The sequence below is a fragment of the Fringilla coelebs genome (genome assembly GCF_963513975.1).
Source record: "Fringilla coelebs genome assembly, chromosome: 13".
Taxonomy (NCBI): Eukaryota; Metazoa; Chordata; class Aves; order Passeriformes; family Fringillidae; genus Fringilla; species Fringilla coelebs.
The window spans coordinates 7,465,671-7,480,301 of record NC_140039.1 but is presented as its reverse complement, the minus strand read 5'-3'; the positions used below and the strand labels follow the sequence as shown (position 1 = coordinate 7,480,301).

At 44.6% G+C, this 14,631-nt stretch overlaps 1 protein-coding gene across 4 annotated transcripts in view; it reads left to right on the top strand.

Moving 5' to 3' along the window:
- Positions 1-14,631, top strand: part of STAB1 (stabilin 1) — a 52,582-nt gene that overhangs the window by 14,198 nt on the left and 23,753 nt on the right. For all 4 annotated transcript variants that reach the window (XR_014616491.1, XM_084214619.1, XM_084214621.1 and 1 more), the window contains 18 exons: positions 839-966; positions 1,177-1,268; positions 2,023-2,145; positions 3,732-3,878; positions 4,463-4,525; positions 5,124-5,237; positions 5,636-5,689; positions 6,512-6,592; positions 6,879-7,037; positions 7,945-8,007; positions 9,329-9,430; positions 10,364-10,450; positions 10,782-10,893; positions 11,398-11,581; positions 11,763-11,856; positions 12,729-12,887; positions 13,738-13,833; positions 14,191-14,286. Coding sequence is in view for 3 of the 4 variants with exons in the window: in XM_084214619.1 (XP_084070745.1) it covers positions 839-966; positions 1,177-1,268; positions 2,023-2,145; positions 3,732-3,878; positions 4,463-4,525; positions 5,124-5,237; positions 5,636-5,689; positions 6,512-6,592; positions 6,879-7,037; positions 7,945-8,007; positions 9,329-9,430; positions 10,364-10,450; positions 10,782-10,893; positions 11,398-11,581; positions 11,763-11,856; positions 12,729-12,887; positions 13,738-13,833; positions 14,191-14,286 (1,954 nt within the window). In the remaining variant the exon portion in view is untranslated. The remainder of the gene's footprint in view (positions 1-838; positions 967-1,176; positions 1,269-2,022; positions 2,146-3,731; positions 3,879-4,462; positions 4,526-5,123; positions 5,238-5,635; positions 5,690-6,511; positions 6,593-6,878; positions 7,038-7,944; positions 8,008-9,328; positions 9,431-10,363; positions 10,451-10,781; positions 10,894-11,397; positions 11,582-11,762; positions 11,857-12,728; positions 12,888-13,737; positions 13,834-14,190; positions 14,287-14,631) is intronic.

The following is a 14,631-nucleotide window of genomic DNA, read 5'->3' as shown; positions in this document are numbered from 1 at the left end:
AGCCCTCTGAGGCTGGAGTGGAGTCAAATTCCTCCCCTGTGTCGCATGTCTTTGCATGGCTGAAGCAGAAAGAGCAGAGCTGATACTTGGACAAAGCCCAAACGGGAAAAAACAGCTTTGGTAGTCTAGTGATGACTGCAAACCCGTGTGAACCAGGACAGAGATTTTCACATGTAGATAAGCTTTTCTGGAAAAGTCATTAACCTGTCTGGGCCCTTCAGTGAGTTCCAGATGAACTGCAGCCACCTGGTGTGCTTGGGCTGGCTTCTCACTGGAGCCAAGGGTTCACACAGGAGTTGTTTGATAGATTGTCACTTACCCTGTGGGTTTTATGCATTACCTCAGATTTTCAGATGCTGAAATTACTACAACTGACTAAGTAGCTAATTAAAAAGGTGTCAGTAATTTTATTGTGGCAATCTGTACTCTGAACTTTAGAGCAGACAATCCTTATGTTGTTTGTATCTGAGAAAGATACATCTCTATTCTCTTTGGGTAGATACAAATTGGCTTTCCTGGCAGAAATGTGTATCTTTTTTCCTGTCACTCAGTTTAGGCAGAAGTTACTCAGCCCTTACCTGCATCCCTGGAAGAATTCAAGGCCAGGTTGGATGGGGCCCTGAGCAACCTGGTCTAATAGAAGACGTCCCTGCCCATGGCAGGGGAGGTTTGAACTAAGTGATCTTTAAGGTTCCTTGCAACCCAAACTATTCTATGATGTGAGAACTGGGATTGGTCTTTCAAGTGTAGATACTGACATGTTGTTCTACTTGGCAGTTGTTGAATGTGTTGCAAACTGGTTTACAATGGTTTATTATGTTTCATCCTTGCCTCATAGCTGTGTGTGTAAAGAAGGGGAGATTGGAGATGGGAGAAGTTGCTACAAAGATCTCTTGGGTGAGATAAATCAGCACAATTTGCGAGGAAGGTTTATAAGGAAGCTAAACGTCGCCAAGAAAATGTTTGGTAAATGCTTATTTATTTTGCTTGGGGGATGGAGCAAGCTGGGGGCAGGGTAGCAGTGCCAAACTCCCTCTGCCTCCTTGTAAACGAATACTTGTGGCTTGTACCAGGCTGATACTGTGGTGATTGAATTGTGCTGTTAAAAAGAGCAATATTTATTGCTGTGGTTAAACCATCACTGCCTAACTACTCACACTGCCCTTCTTTTTACAGCTTCTGGGTGCTCAACATTGCTGACTAAATATGGGCCCTTCACAGTCTTTGTACCATCCCTTCTTCCCGTTCTTGACAGAATGGAATTCAACGTAAGTTTTCTTGGTTTTAGCAAGTTTTTGTCTTAAGGTTCTTTCCTGTTTCAGCTCTGCAGCCTGTAAAAACTGATTGACATAAGAGAGGAATTTTGGCATGCACTATTTATAGAAATCATCTCTTGGGAATACTTTTCATTGTCTGGTTAAGTTGCAGCCTTATAGAGGATATTACATCCCTCACATTATTAAAAAAAAAAAAACCTCTATTTCTTCAATACTGACAGAGTTGGTTTGTTTGTTTTTAATGTCAGGAAAGTCGCTCTTATGTATGACTGTTCTTAGAACTTTAAGTGGCTTTTTACTACCTGAGGGTGTGATTTTCAAAAGGGGCCAAGTATTACACCCTATTCGAATTTCAAACTATGGTCAAAAATACTAACTTCTGGATCCACAGAAAATATATCAGGAGAGGCCCCCAAGTTACCTAGTCAACCTGCTCCCCCAAGGATCAGTTCCACCTAAATCAGTATTGACAGAAGATTGTTCTAAAAGACAGCAATGATGGTAAGCCCAGAGAAGAAAGGAAGAAGCTAAATGTAATTTCAGCAGATTAGACCACCTGCATGGTCCAGCATAGGCAAAGATTGCACTTGGGGAACTTCAGCTAATTTTATAATCTGCAGCATGCAAGGATAATTTTTAATTTGTCCAAGTCCAATAGGTTTCTGTCCAGGGTGGTGTTGTGGCAAATGAAGTTTTTGAAAGAACTTGTCATTTTTCTTTTTTATGTGGGCTTTGCCCCCCAAAGGACACAGCTGCTGAGCAGTTGTGCAAAATGCACATTGTTCCTGGTCTGCACTTGATAGAAGATATGATAAAAGCCAAGACTATGTGGACCTTGTCCGGACATCAGCTGACATTCACTAGCCAGGTGAGGAATCTCCTGAAGGCCTGGGCCACTGTTTTCACATAGGACAGGCTGGACCTTGAGCATGGTTTCCTTGATGGGCTTTCTTCACCAGAAAACCTTTTTCTGTGATCAAAACAAGAATCTCCTTTTTGTAGTCTAAAGCAAGCTGATTAAAGACCAGACACCCCAAGCAACCACATCTTCTGTCTCACAGACAAGCAAGAGGTGAATGTGAATGGTCTTTCCATGCTCTCTATATGCACCCTGTTCTGGAGAGGAGACCTCTTCCCTACTACAATATCCATGTGGCTGACGTGGAGGAGGCAACAAAGTCTCCCTTCAGACTGAATGCTCCCTTGGAGTTTGTGTGCTTGGACACAGCCACATGATGAATATTTCCTCTTGTAGTTTCTCTTTTCCTCTCTGTTAAATTTTCCTTAGCCTTCTAGCAAAGAAGTTTTCATTGTTGTGTTCTGACGTAGAAGGCTCTTTTTTTCCTTTTCCAATTGACTCACATTTTCCGGTATCCACTGCTCTCTCTCTCTCCCCATCCTGGACCTTTCCTGCAAACCCACAGGTGGCCAAGGGGGAGAGCCCTGTGTTTCCTCTCTGAGGATCCAGCCTTGGCCTTAAGGTCCAGGTCATAATACATCAAAAGGACAAAGCATTATTTGGAGCAGGGGAATCCGAACTAAGTGTGTCAATGGTCCTTTTAAAATTGTTTCCTGTTTGTTTACTTAGGATCTTTTTGATCTGGGAAGTTTGCACTCCCCTTCCTTTGTTTCAAACAGAGTCCTCAGTGATATGAACTGAAGTTTAGGGCACTAGGAGCTATTCAAAATGCACATGGTAAAATGAAGAGCACAGGAAAGCTGTGCTTCCCTGAACTTGAATCACGGCTACAGCAGCAAAGCTTGGATGCTTACTTTGTAGGTGAACCTTGGGACACCCTCCCACACCAGGCTGCAGGGCAGAGATCCATACAAAGTGGAGGGACCAGACACCTGCCTTGTAATTCAGTGAGCCTGACTCCTCTGGCTTTGCTATGAACACTCCTTGTAGGCACAATGAGTCAATAAAAACTGCAGTCAAACCTGTTCTTCCAGAACTGCCTCCAAATCAGCTATGTGGTGGTCAGGACATCCTTTTGTGATCCAGAGCTGTGGTCAAGCGTTGCTCACACTCAAATGTCATTCTGGAGCAGGTGTCCCAGATGAGATCTTTTTTTTCTGTATTAAGACTTGAAAGTACCACTCAGGATCAAAATATCACCCAAATCCAAGTAGGGTGGGGTGCTTGTCTTACACCCAGGCCATCCCTTACACTTATTTTTACAAGGGTAACTCTGACTGTGACTTCCCCTTGCTGAGCCATAAGGACTGATTTATAGCTCTATCATGGTAACACAGATGTACCACAAGGAAATAAATTATTATTATTATTATTATTATTATTATTATTATTATTATTATTATTATTATTATTATTATTATTATTATTATTATTATTATTATTATTATTATTATTATTATTATTAGTTCACTTGTTATTATTATTGTTTGTTCACTTGTTTGGTTATTTGTTTGTTTGTTTATATTATCACCCAGACATACATCAAATCTTTCCGGTATCAAGATCTGCCAGGAGAACTGTACAACATCTTGCAGTCAAATCTCCCAGCAGCCAATGGCATCATACATATTGTCAACAGCCTCAGGAAAAAACCCAGCACTGACAACCTCAGAAACCCACAGGTACAGAAGCATTCATATTTCTTTTCTTTTATGGGGCAGCAGAATAAACAGTTTTTTAAAAACAATTTTCATCATTAATCTTCCGAATCAGTGAGGCTTTTTTTTAAAGAGAAAAGGCTATTTATTTTGTCTTCATCTCTGATTAGGCCTGTTAGGTATTATTAAAATACCTTTAAAAATAGCTACTAGTATTGCATAAGCCAGATAAAAATCTTGCAATGATACTTTTACAGTGCTTAGATGAGAAGAGAATTCTACTTTTATGAATAAAATCAACAAATGAGCTCTTCAGCTGCTGTATCTTACAGAATAGGTATCTTGCAGGACTAGTATTGAAAAGTGTTTTTCACATAAAAATCAAACTAAGATTTTCTTTAATTGGTCAGTAGTGCATTTTGAAATTATAATCAAAAAGTTGTCTGTGTGTTAAATGAGAACAAGTAATCACTTGATTGTGCCCATCTCTTTGAAGATGACAGTCTCCTGTAGATCTTTACATGAAAACCACAAGCTTGGCATTCCAGTATGTGCTCAGACCTGGCTTCAGCCCCAGCCATGTTTTTCCTCTTTGTATCTTCTTGCAGAAAACCATTGGTGAGATCCTTGCCTCAATGGAGATTTTCAGTAGATTTGAAACTATACTGGAGGTAAGCAAGTTTGTGTCTGCCCAGGAAGCTGTGGTATTCCTGCTGGACAAAGCCTGCTACTGATTAGGGGGGAATTTGAATAGCATTTAAATACATCTCAGTGGCTTGGCTTTCTTTCTGTAGGTTTTATTCTGTGCCATTTTGGGGTTTTATTTTCTTATTTTACCTAAGCAAATGTAATGGAAAATATTGGAGTTTTCACAGCTATAGGGGATCTGCCACAAGCAGCAAGGGTACATGCCTCTTTCCCATCTTCCCCTTGTCCCTGCAGAGTTGTTCTCCACAGCATGTTTAGTTCTTGACCACAGTTGAGTGCCTCTGTGTGTCTAAAGGATACAGGGAGCATTAGCCCAGGACTCCCTTGTTCATATTTGCTGCATTCCCACCAGTGGCTTCTTTGTCCCAGCTGTGCTTTTGTGGCACTTACACTTCTGTTACATCACACACCTGTCCCTGGTGTCCAGTTGCCTCTTGCACATTTTGCTTTATAACAGCTCTGCCTTTAATGAGCTGTTTAATATTTCCTCTCACTTCCTGCTGGACCCCCCCTCAGTAACCCATGTTAGATCCATGATGAAATCTTCTGTTGCTTTTGCAGAACTGTGGCCTGCCTGCAATACTGGATGGACCAGGCCCCTTCACTGTGTTTGTACCCAGCAATGATGCTGTGGATAGGCTGAGAGATGGAAGGCTCATTTATCTTTTCACAGAGGTGGGAGCTCATAGTACTGTAAGACATCCTGGGCTGGCTGAGTTGCACTGGGCTGTGCTGGAATGACTTTGTGCAATGGATTTGGTCATTGCTGAAAGTTGTTCTTCCTGGGGGTGGCTAAACCAAGTCTTTGTTTCTGTAAGGCTCTAGGAGAGAAGTGGGTGCTGATGGAGCTTGCAGTGAGAAATAAGGTCAGCCAGATTGCTTAAATCTGGTGTTTGACTTTCATTCCTCACCCAGCTTTGGGCAGGGGAAAATGAAGGAACTTATTCACCAAGTGAATTCACTCCTATAGGCACTGGCATTGTCAATCTCTGATTAGAAGAAAATGTAGTTGCATCCTCTTACTCGTGAGCATTGAAGGGGTATCTAATTCTCATGTTCTCTTTTTTCCTTAGGGCATCAATAAGCTCCAGGAACTGGTGAAACATCACATCTACACTTCAGCAGCGGTAAGGCAGGCAGCTCTGACCCCAGACCTCCCCCAGACCAGCCCCTTAGCAACTCTTTTGTCTGGCATAGAGGTCACAGTGTTGATGACTTGAGTTGCTGCTTCTTGGGCTTCCCCTGGAGGAGCAGAGGTGTGACTCTGCAGGATCTCATGAAGCAAAGTGTTTACCATGAAAGAGGTTGCCAAAAGGGACAGCTGTGCTCTCTCTCTATGAAGGAACTCTGAGTTTTCTGGAGTGTTGGTGCTCCCTTGTTGGATGGCCTTTTCAATGAAAATATTGTCCAGCAGAGTTTGCTGCAGGACACAAAAATAGGAATTGTCCTGGTTCTCAGAACTCTCTACTCAAATAGTTACATTTCTAAGTACCAAAGCTGCAATTTACATTTTTTTCTGCCTTAGAGCTTATTTTTTCAGTCAAAATATGTTCTCTATTATGCTTCTGGCTGAACTTTCATTGTTTATTGAATATGTCCTAGAAAAAAACATTATTAGTCTGACCCCAATTGCAGCTGTATTAGCAAGAGACACTGCTAGTGAGACTTGATTTCAGCTGTGCTGGACAGTTACCTACACAAGGAATGAAAACCAAGGCAGCTGCCACCAGCACTGCTGTGTTTGTGGTTCTGCAAACAGTTCACACAAAGTCCTGGATTACCCTCTGACCCATTGCTTGTTTTTATGGTATTTCATGAAATGTGAATGTTAAGACCCCTTGAGAAGTTTCTCAAGTGGCAGGAATCATGGGAGGATTCTGTAAGCTACACTGAAATGACCCTTTTCATGGTCATTTTTCATGGTACCACCGCGTTGTGTTTTATTTCAGGTGACCATAGAGCAACTGATAATGATGCCACACATTGTTACAATGGCTAACCAGATACTTACCATCAACATTAGTGCAGATGTAAGTGTGAATCAAAACCCTTTGAGGCAAATCCTTCTGTGCTAGGAGAAAGTTTGGATGTGGTTCTGAACAATGTGGTTTCAGCCAATCTCTACTTCCTTCTCTGCTTAAAAACCTAGACTTAAATGAGATCATTGAATTAGTTTGTTTCTTATCCAATCTGTGACTCCACTAGGAGTCTTGACCGTTTGTGTGGTTGCCCTTGATGCTGCAAACCATCTGTTTCCCACATTGGCTTTGTGTAGTTGATCCTGTCTAATGGGCTAAAATTGTGTTTCTGCATCAGGGAAGAATTCTGATGGATGAATCAGGGATCCCCTTAAAAATGCGAGACATTGTGGCTTCAAATGGTATTATTCATACTTTGGATGGCATCTTCATCCCTCCTTCAATCATTCCCATTTTGCCTCACAGATGCAATGAAGAGCAACATAAGATTGTGATGGTAAGTCAGCTCCTCCCATTCTCATGCCCAAGCACAGCTGGTGCTTGGTGTGCACCCCACACTCAGCTGGAGGGCCAAAAGCAGGCTGTGTAAGCTGCATTTGGGAAAGGTGGTCTGTCTGAGAGTTCCCCTGGTGTGAACTTTGGCAGCACTGTCAGTGTTTCTTCTGCTTGCACTTGGCACTGCTTTCCTGCTAATCAGCAAATGTTCCTTGTAGGTTGTTGTTCTTTCTGTGTCCCCATCCTACCTTGGATTCCAAAGCACATTTGCCTTTTCCTTTATATGATCTTCTTCCCACTAGAGTTGCTAATTCAGCTGACAGTGCTTTGTTCCCACCTCTATCAGCACTGGTGTCCTGTAGCCTGGACAGGAAGCAGGCATTCAGTAGCAGGACCTACAAATGCTGTGCAGTATTCTCACCCAAACTGCTTCATACACCTTAGCTGAGGTGCTTGCTCCCCAGTTTGATCATTGGTAGGTTACTGAGGAAAGAAGATGAGGCTCTGCATAGCAAGAGGTTTGGAGAGACACAGTGAATCCCAAGGGGCCACAGTGTCCACATAACTTGCTGATTCAATGAAGCTTGCTGCTTGGTTTCCCAAAGCTGCTTGGATTCCCAAAGATTTCCAGCCTACCAGGATGTCTAGTGGCAGAGAAACTCAGAGAGTGCAGACAGACCCCAGCTTCAGGCAGGTGCAAGCATCTGCTTGAGGCACATGAGAGATTTCATTTAAATGATAAACTTGGCTCATTTTAGAGCATGGAAAATAATAGTAGTTAAATATCAGATCCATGTTGTGAGGGTTTGGATATATGTACTGGGAACAGTAGCTCTGTAGCATTCTTGGCACATGGGGAAGGGATTCCTTTGAGAAGATTACATTTTTGCCTCTTCTTTTCTTAACAGGGCACTTGTGTGGATTGTGAGGCCCTCAACAACAGCATTTGCCCACCTGGCAGCAAGGAAATGGTAAATATTTGTAGTTATTTCTGTAATTTCTTTGCATAATGGCAAACAGGCGCACTGACAGTTTCTGACTCAAGCCACTTTCAGTTAAATAGGGAGCAGGAAAGGCAGCCAGCAGTGAGGCTTGTTAGGGGCTATGTATCCAAGTTTTGTGGTCCCAGACTGTTGCCCACTCACTGCTCTCTGCACTCTCTTATTCTGGAGCCTGCTTGCTGAATCAATGTGGAGCACGGTGAGAAATTCTGGTCTAAATGAAACTGTAGACTTGCAGCTTTTAGCACTTCTGCTCTGCCTCAGGCAGAGCTTTCCTGCCCACAGGCAAGGTTTGCCAGCTGCTCCAGAGTCTCAGAAGCAAACCTGATTCCACAAATACCATCTAGTACTGCCTCTGCCTATATGACAGCCAGAGAATCACAACAACCTTTCTGCTCTGCAGAGGGTGGGAAACAGTTTGTTCCTGACCTGTGCTCCCTGTTGATTCAGAGATTAGCAGAGCTAGCTTGAGGTGGAGGAAGGAGGAGTGCTGCTGTTTGAGTTATCCCATGCTGAGGTTAGCAGAACAGCAAGTTCCAGGAAATGGCAATGCGAAGGCCAGACCCAAGATGTTGTTTGTGAAAGCCAGAGAGGTGCTCACCACCCTTAAACTCTTGAGTGTCCTCTGAGAGGTCTGACTCTCAGGGGAACTTGCTAATGCTGTCTCAGCATGGGTGTCTGAAGTGGAGATCTGCAAAATCACCAGTTGCTCATTTTCCTCTCTGACTGAGGCTGGCAAAGGCAAAATCACCTGGGGCCCAGTTCTACCTGTGCCCAACTCCAAGACAGGTCACTGAGCATTGTTCCAATGTTATTTGCAACCCTTCCTCTTATGTCTTCCACTCTTCATCTCACCTTTGTCTTTTCCTTCCCTCCTTCACTGTCTAGTTCTCTCCTTACTCCTTCTATTCCCCACTCTCCCCCCTCCTCCCCTGTCCCCTCTCCTATCTCTTTCCTCCCCTCTTTCTTACCCTCTCTTTCCCCTCCCTGCCACCCTTATCTCCCCCTTATGTCCTCTCCCTCCCTTCCTTCCCCTGTGCTTGCTCTCTCCCTTATCACAGATACTATTATTACAACTAAAGGGCAGCACCTTGGCTCAGGCCTGGGGACTCTTGGGAGCAGGAGGAGGCCACTGTGTGCCTTGGACCATCCTAGGCCTGCCACAACTGTGTGCTGCTCACCTTGGCTCCTCAGTGAACTTCCCCAGCTCAGAGATAGGCACAGTTGCTCTCTGCAGCAGAAAGAGCCAAGGGGAAGGTGACAGTGCTAGTGGCTTGTTTTGTTTGTGCAGGAACCAACGCTGTCCCCAAAGGAATGTGTTTACATCCATGACCCACAGGGCCTCAACGTCCTGAAGAAGGGATGCGCCAGGTACTGCAATCAAACCGTCACGGTGAGTGGGATGGAGGAACACGCTCCCTCTGGGAGAGCTCAGCTCTGCCCTTCCTCATTCACCAGGAGCAGCTCTGACTCTGAGGCCAGGGGGCTGGATGGGAGCAGAAGGAAAGCTGTCCTCAGGACCATCACATAAATGAGCTTTGTCCAGGAGAACACAGGGTACCAACCTACTGCAGATGTTAGAAGGCAGCTCAATTAAACCTGAGTGCAACAAATAAATAAAATAAGGCATCCCTGTTGTGGCCTGCCAAGCTGTAGGAAGCCATGATGGTGCAGTGTTAACTGGAGTGTGCCAGCTTTAGCATTTCTCCCAAAGGAAGCTGAGCACAGGGAAAGTGCTGTAAGCTGTGAAGTGATTGCATCCTGTTTATGAACCACTGTCAGATGGTTCAGGAAAATCTCTCTTGGTGAATTTATGGACCTCATGTTTGTCTGCAGCTCCTGAGCTCTCACAGTGCCAACTGTATGTAATGATTTGTGGGTGTTTCATTAAATACAGCTGATTGTTTATATTATGATTGTTCTTCCTTTGGTCAGTCATGACAAGGCCTGCAATCCAGGACTGCTACATCCCTCCACAGGAATGCAGTTCTGGGCAAGGATAAAGTAAACGTGAGTGGACCAGTGCTATTAAAGAATTAAAAGTTCATAAAAAACATGCATCCCATGTGTTGAAGTTACAGAGTAAGCACAAAATAGTGGTTTGTTCTGAGAAGAATTGGCTGTGAGCAGGAAGAGGGTCATTGTTGAAAAATAATTTAGGTGCAGGAGCTCCTGAGAAACACAGATGCTAAATACAACATTCTGTTTCCCTCCCTGGCAGAGACAAGGACCAGAATTTGAGGATTATGAGCACAGGAGTACTCCAGGAAATTCTTGTTAAGTCATGTCATACCTTACCAATTTTGCTTTTTTTTTTTTTTTTCAGAAACCTGGATGCTGCAAAGGGTTCTTTGGTCCCGACTGCATGCCATGCCCTGGGGGATTTTCCAGCCCATGCTATGGCCGGGGAAATGTAAGTGTGGAGGAACCTTCTGCATTGCAACAAGCAGGTGCATCAGTGTGGTTGGAGAGTATAATTTGAGACAGGTACAATTCAGAGTTTGTGCTCCAGGGATAAACCCACAGAGGTGGTCGCAGAAGATCCAGGGAAAATGGCACATATTTAGTGAGAATTAGGTCATGGCTGTTGGACACAGCTCTGGCTGTAAGGGATCTTGTATTACTACCACCACTCTTCAAATCCTGTTAGTTACTGTGTGCATCAAAGTACCTCTGATGGATATTAATGCCTTGGCATTTCTCTGAGTTTCAATCACTTCAGTTTTTTCTTGTTTTCCATCCAGTGCAGCGATGGCATTCAAGGGAATGGCAACTGTCACTGCTTTGAAGGTTTCAAAGGCACAGCCTGCCACATCTGTGCAAACCCAAACAAGCACGGCGAGAACTGTGATGAAGGTTAGTAACTCTGATGGAGAGACTAAAGGAGAATTTAGAACAAATATAATGGTGAAAATTCATGTATATTGGATTCCATTCTGGCAAGACCAGCATCGTGAAATAAGTGACAAAAATGTCATCATGTGTGTCCCTCCAAACAACAGTGGAGAAAACATGTTTGATATGACAGTGGTGATGTTTTGGAAACATCTACCTAATTTAGATCTCTCCTGTTAAGAAACAAAAGACAGTTGACAATGACCTTGAGCTTGATAGCCTAAATTTGAGTCAGTTCTTACAGCCTATAGAAAACATGGACCCAGGCAGTCACAGGATCTGTTCCCTGGCCAGGCTTGATTTGTGATGGATGTCTCTCAGGAGACATCCCCTTTGTCAAAAAAAAAAAAAAAAAGGAATGATTATTTGGTGTCACAAGAGATTGTGAAGGAAAGCTGGAAATCTACAACTGTGGTGGATTCTGGACATTCTGTACTTACTGATCCTACTGCATGTCCTTGACAGATTGTGGCTGTGTCCATGGTGTCTGTGACAACAGGCCTGGCAGTGGGGGGGTGTGTCAGTCCTGGTCCTGCAAGGAAGGCTACACCGGGAAATTCTGTGACAGGACATCCAGGAACTGTGGCCCCAGTGGGCTGTCCCAGTACTGCCACCAGCACGCTGTCTGCAGCCTCAATGACACAGCAAGGTCAGTCTCTGTGGCACATTCAGGGGCACTTGGCCCTAGTACATGGCTGCTACCCCTGTGGCTCTGTGTGTCTGTGTACTTGGTGCACAGCATGGTTTGGGTGACTCAGCCAGCCTGCTAGTAATAAATCTTGCTTGAGGGACTGCTCTACCTGTGTCCCTTTTGTGTTTATACTTTTAAGGTGCATCTGCATGGATGGATATGAAGGGGATGGGTTTTCCTGCCAGCCCATTGACCTGTGCAGTCAGCCAGAACGGGGAGGCTGTTCACAGAATGTAAGTGGACTCAGACTGTGAAGAGTGGAGAGGCAGCTCCTCTCAATCAGAACAAGGATCCAGGACTCCTGGGAATGTTACACATTTTGTGTGCTAATTTTTCCTGTCTGTCAGATGAGGTGGAATAACAAGTGCCTTGGCATAGTCATTGTAAAGATGTCGATCATTTGGGCTGGTACCAAAATGTGACACTCCAAGGATAGTTTGGCTGGTTCACACCAGATATTTTATCAGCCACACAGATTGGCTGTACAGATAATTTTTGTTTTGCAATGATATTCCCCTCAAGCTCTTCTAACGTGTTACTTTCTCTATAGCTTAACTGTGAGATCCAACACATATCCCCAGTAACCATCAACACTACACTTGTATCCATGCTTCATGTTGGAAATTACTGCCAAATGGTCAAACCTCATCATAAATTAGACCCTTCAGTCAGAGGAAGACATTGGGCCATATAGAAGAGAATAGGATGGCACTGGGTACAAAGTAGGTCTTTTCCTGAGAGAGGTCTGCCATCTATCATTGATTCCATCCCAGGCAGGAGATTGTGGTCCCCCTCTTCAGGGAATACTTACTGTGTAATGGAAGAGCTTTACATGATGAAAATGAATGCCCTGCAAGTTCTGAGCCATCTTAGACACAAGTGTCTACCTCTCTGAAAACACAAAATGTTTCCAGAATCACTTTATTATGAAGTTTTCTATGACTTTTCTGGAGAAGATGCTTCCACCCCCACTTCCCAGTACTGGAATCAGAGTCAGTCCATCAGAAATTATCCACAGTGTGAGGAAGGAGATCTGTTGCTGTATTTTCATTGCACTCTTTCCCTTCTGCTGGGTGTAATTCCTTCTCTGTCCCTTCTCCTGAAGGCCCTGTGCACCAGTACAGGCCCTGGCACTGCCACCTGCCAGTGCAATGTGGGCTGGACTGGGGATGGCAAGGCCTGTGTGCCCATAGACAACTGCATGCTGGAGAGCAGAGGGAGCTGCCACCTCAATGCCGACTGCGTGTACACCGGGCCTGGACAGGTATGAGCAAAGCTGAGCAGCCTGCTGGTAGGACTAACACTCCCTCAGCTGCTCTCAGTGGCCTTGGACTGCCAGAGGTGAAAATTGGGCTGGCCAGCAGCCAAGCTTGCTTGTCCACTGCCAGAAACACCAGCTGCAGCATCACAGTACACTTGCATGTGAGGTGCACTGGTGTGTTCAGGACTGCTGCTCAACTCTGGGACTTGTGCAGCAAAGGGACAGGAGTGCACTCTGTAATACAGCTTGACCTAAGGCAGCAGTTGCTGCATGCCCCTGTCCCAGACCACAGCACTGAAGAGCATGTGCAGCTGTTCAGACAGTCTGTGCAGGGAGCTGGGCCAGGAGCAATGCATGTTGAGGTAGGAGGAAGGTGCACATGAGAGGAGACTTCTCAGGGTGCTGCTTCCCCCTGGAGCATGGGGAGCATTGCACAAGGTGCTGGAAAAAAGTACAAAAGCTGTAGCAGATTTTAGTGAAGTGAGATGTGCAACTCCTCTCCTAGATATCGTCAAAGCAAGAAGCTTTGAAATCAACTCCTCTTTCTGCCATTCACAAAGTCTGTGTCATTCCCTAAAAACCTGGAAATAAAGGAGGAAACCATCATCTTCAAGTGACCCCCACAGCCAAAAAATGCAGGGGATCAATGTGCTTGAGTAACCAGGCAGCTTGTGTGCTGTGATAGAGGATGATGCTCTGCTAAGGAAACAACTCCACATTTCCAGGTCTTGAGGGACCAGGAAGAAAACTTGGGGAAATAAATTAAGGATAAGTTTTGCTGCCTTAGACGTTTTTTGGATAGTAAATGAGGATGCTCTGGTAAGTCTATAAAACTGAAATATTTTTCTTGCAGAGCAAGTGTGTCTGCAAGAGGGGTTATGCTGGCGATGGCCACAGCTGTGATGCCATCAACCCATGCCTCATGGACAATGGTGGCTGCCATGACCTGGTGAGTAGTTAAGGAGCTGTCCTTAAGGCTGGCAGGGCAGGCTCACTGACAGGTTTTGCAGCAGCCATGGCATTGAGAGAATTGCAAAGGTTTATGATATGTCATCTTCCTGGCCTGCACTGATGTGCTCCAAAGATGGATCCTCTGATTTTTGTGAGTTCACACAACCAAAGCAATCACCTAGGCTTAGCTGCATGAGGGCAACGCTCAGTGCCACCATAAAGGCAGCAGGGAGGAGTTTGTGTGTGCTACTCTAGCCCAGCCCTTGGAAGGCAAGAATTCAATTCTGAGATGGGTGTAACATTGCATAAGCTGTGTTTGCTCTCTAATTTCTTCTTCTTTTCCTTGTATTTGCAGGCTACATGTGTACCCCTTGGTGGAGGAGAGAGATCCTGTGTTTGCTCTGAAGGCTACTTTGGGGATGGCATGACATGCTATGGAGACATTCTAAAAGTTAGTGAAGACCAAATGTCTGAGCCTTTTTTGAGACTGGAGAGAACTGGCTCTGCTCTCTCTTTACTTTTCCCTGTTACCTGAGTTGACTCCTTCTACCAGCATGAAGGAGTCAACTCAGCGTGAAGCCCAAGTGTATTCCAAGGCCACAGGCACAGAAGTGATGCCAGCACTGATTACTGCCAGTGAAAGCATAATTCCTAAGCTGCCTCACCCCTGTGCAGGGAGCACCTGTCCTGTACAATAAGTCATCTTTCCTTCATTGTTAGGAAAGCTTTTCAGGTCAGAGCTGTCAGGCCTATTTTTTGTCTTTAGAACTATCAAAGGCCTTTGTGGATTCAATCT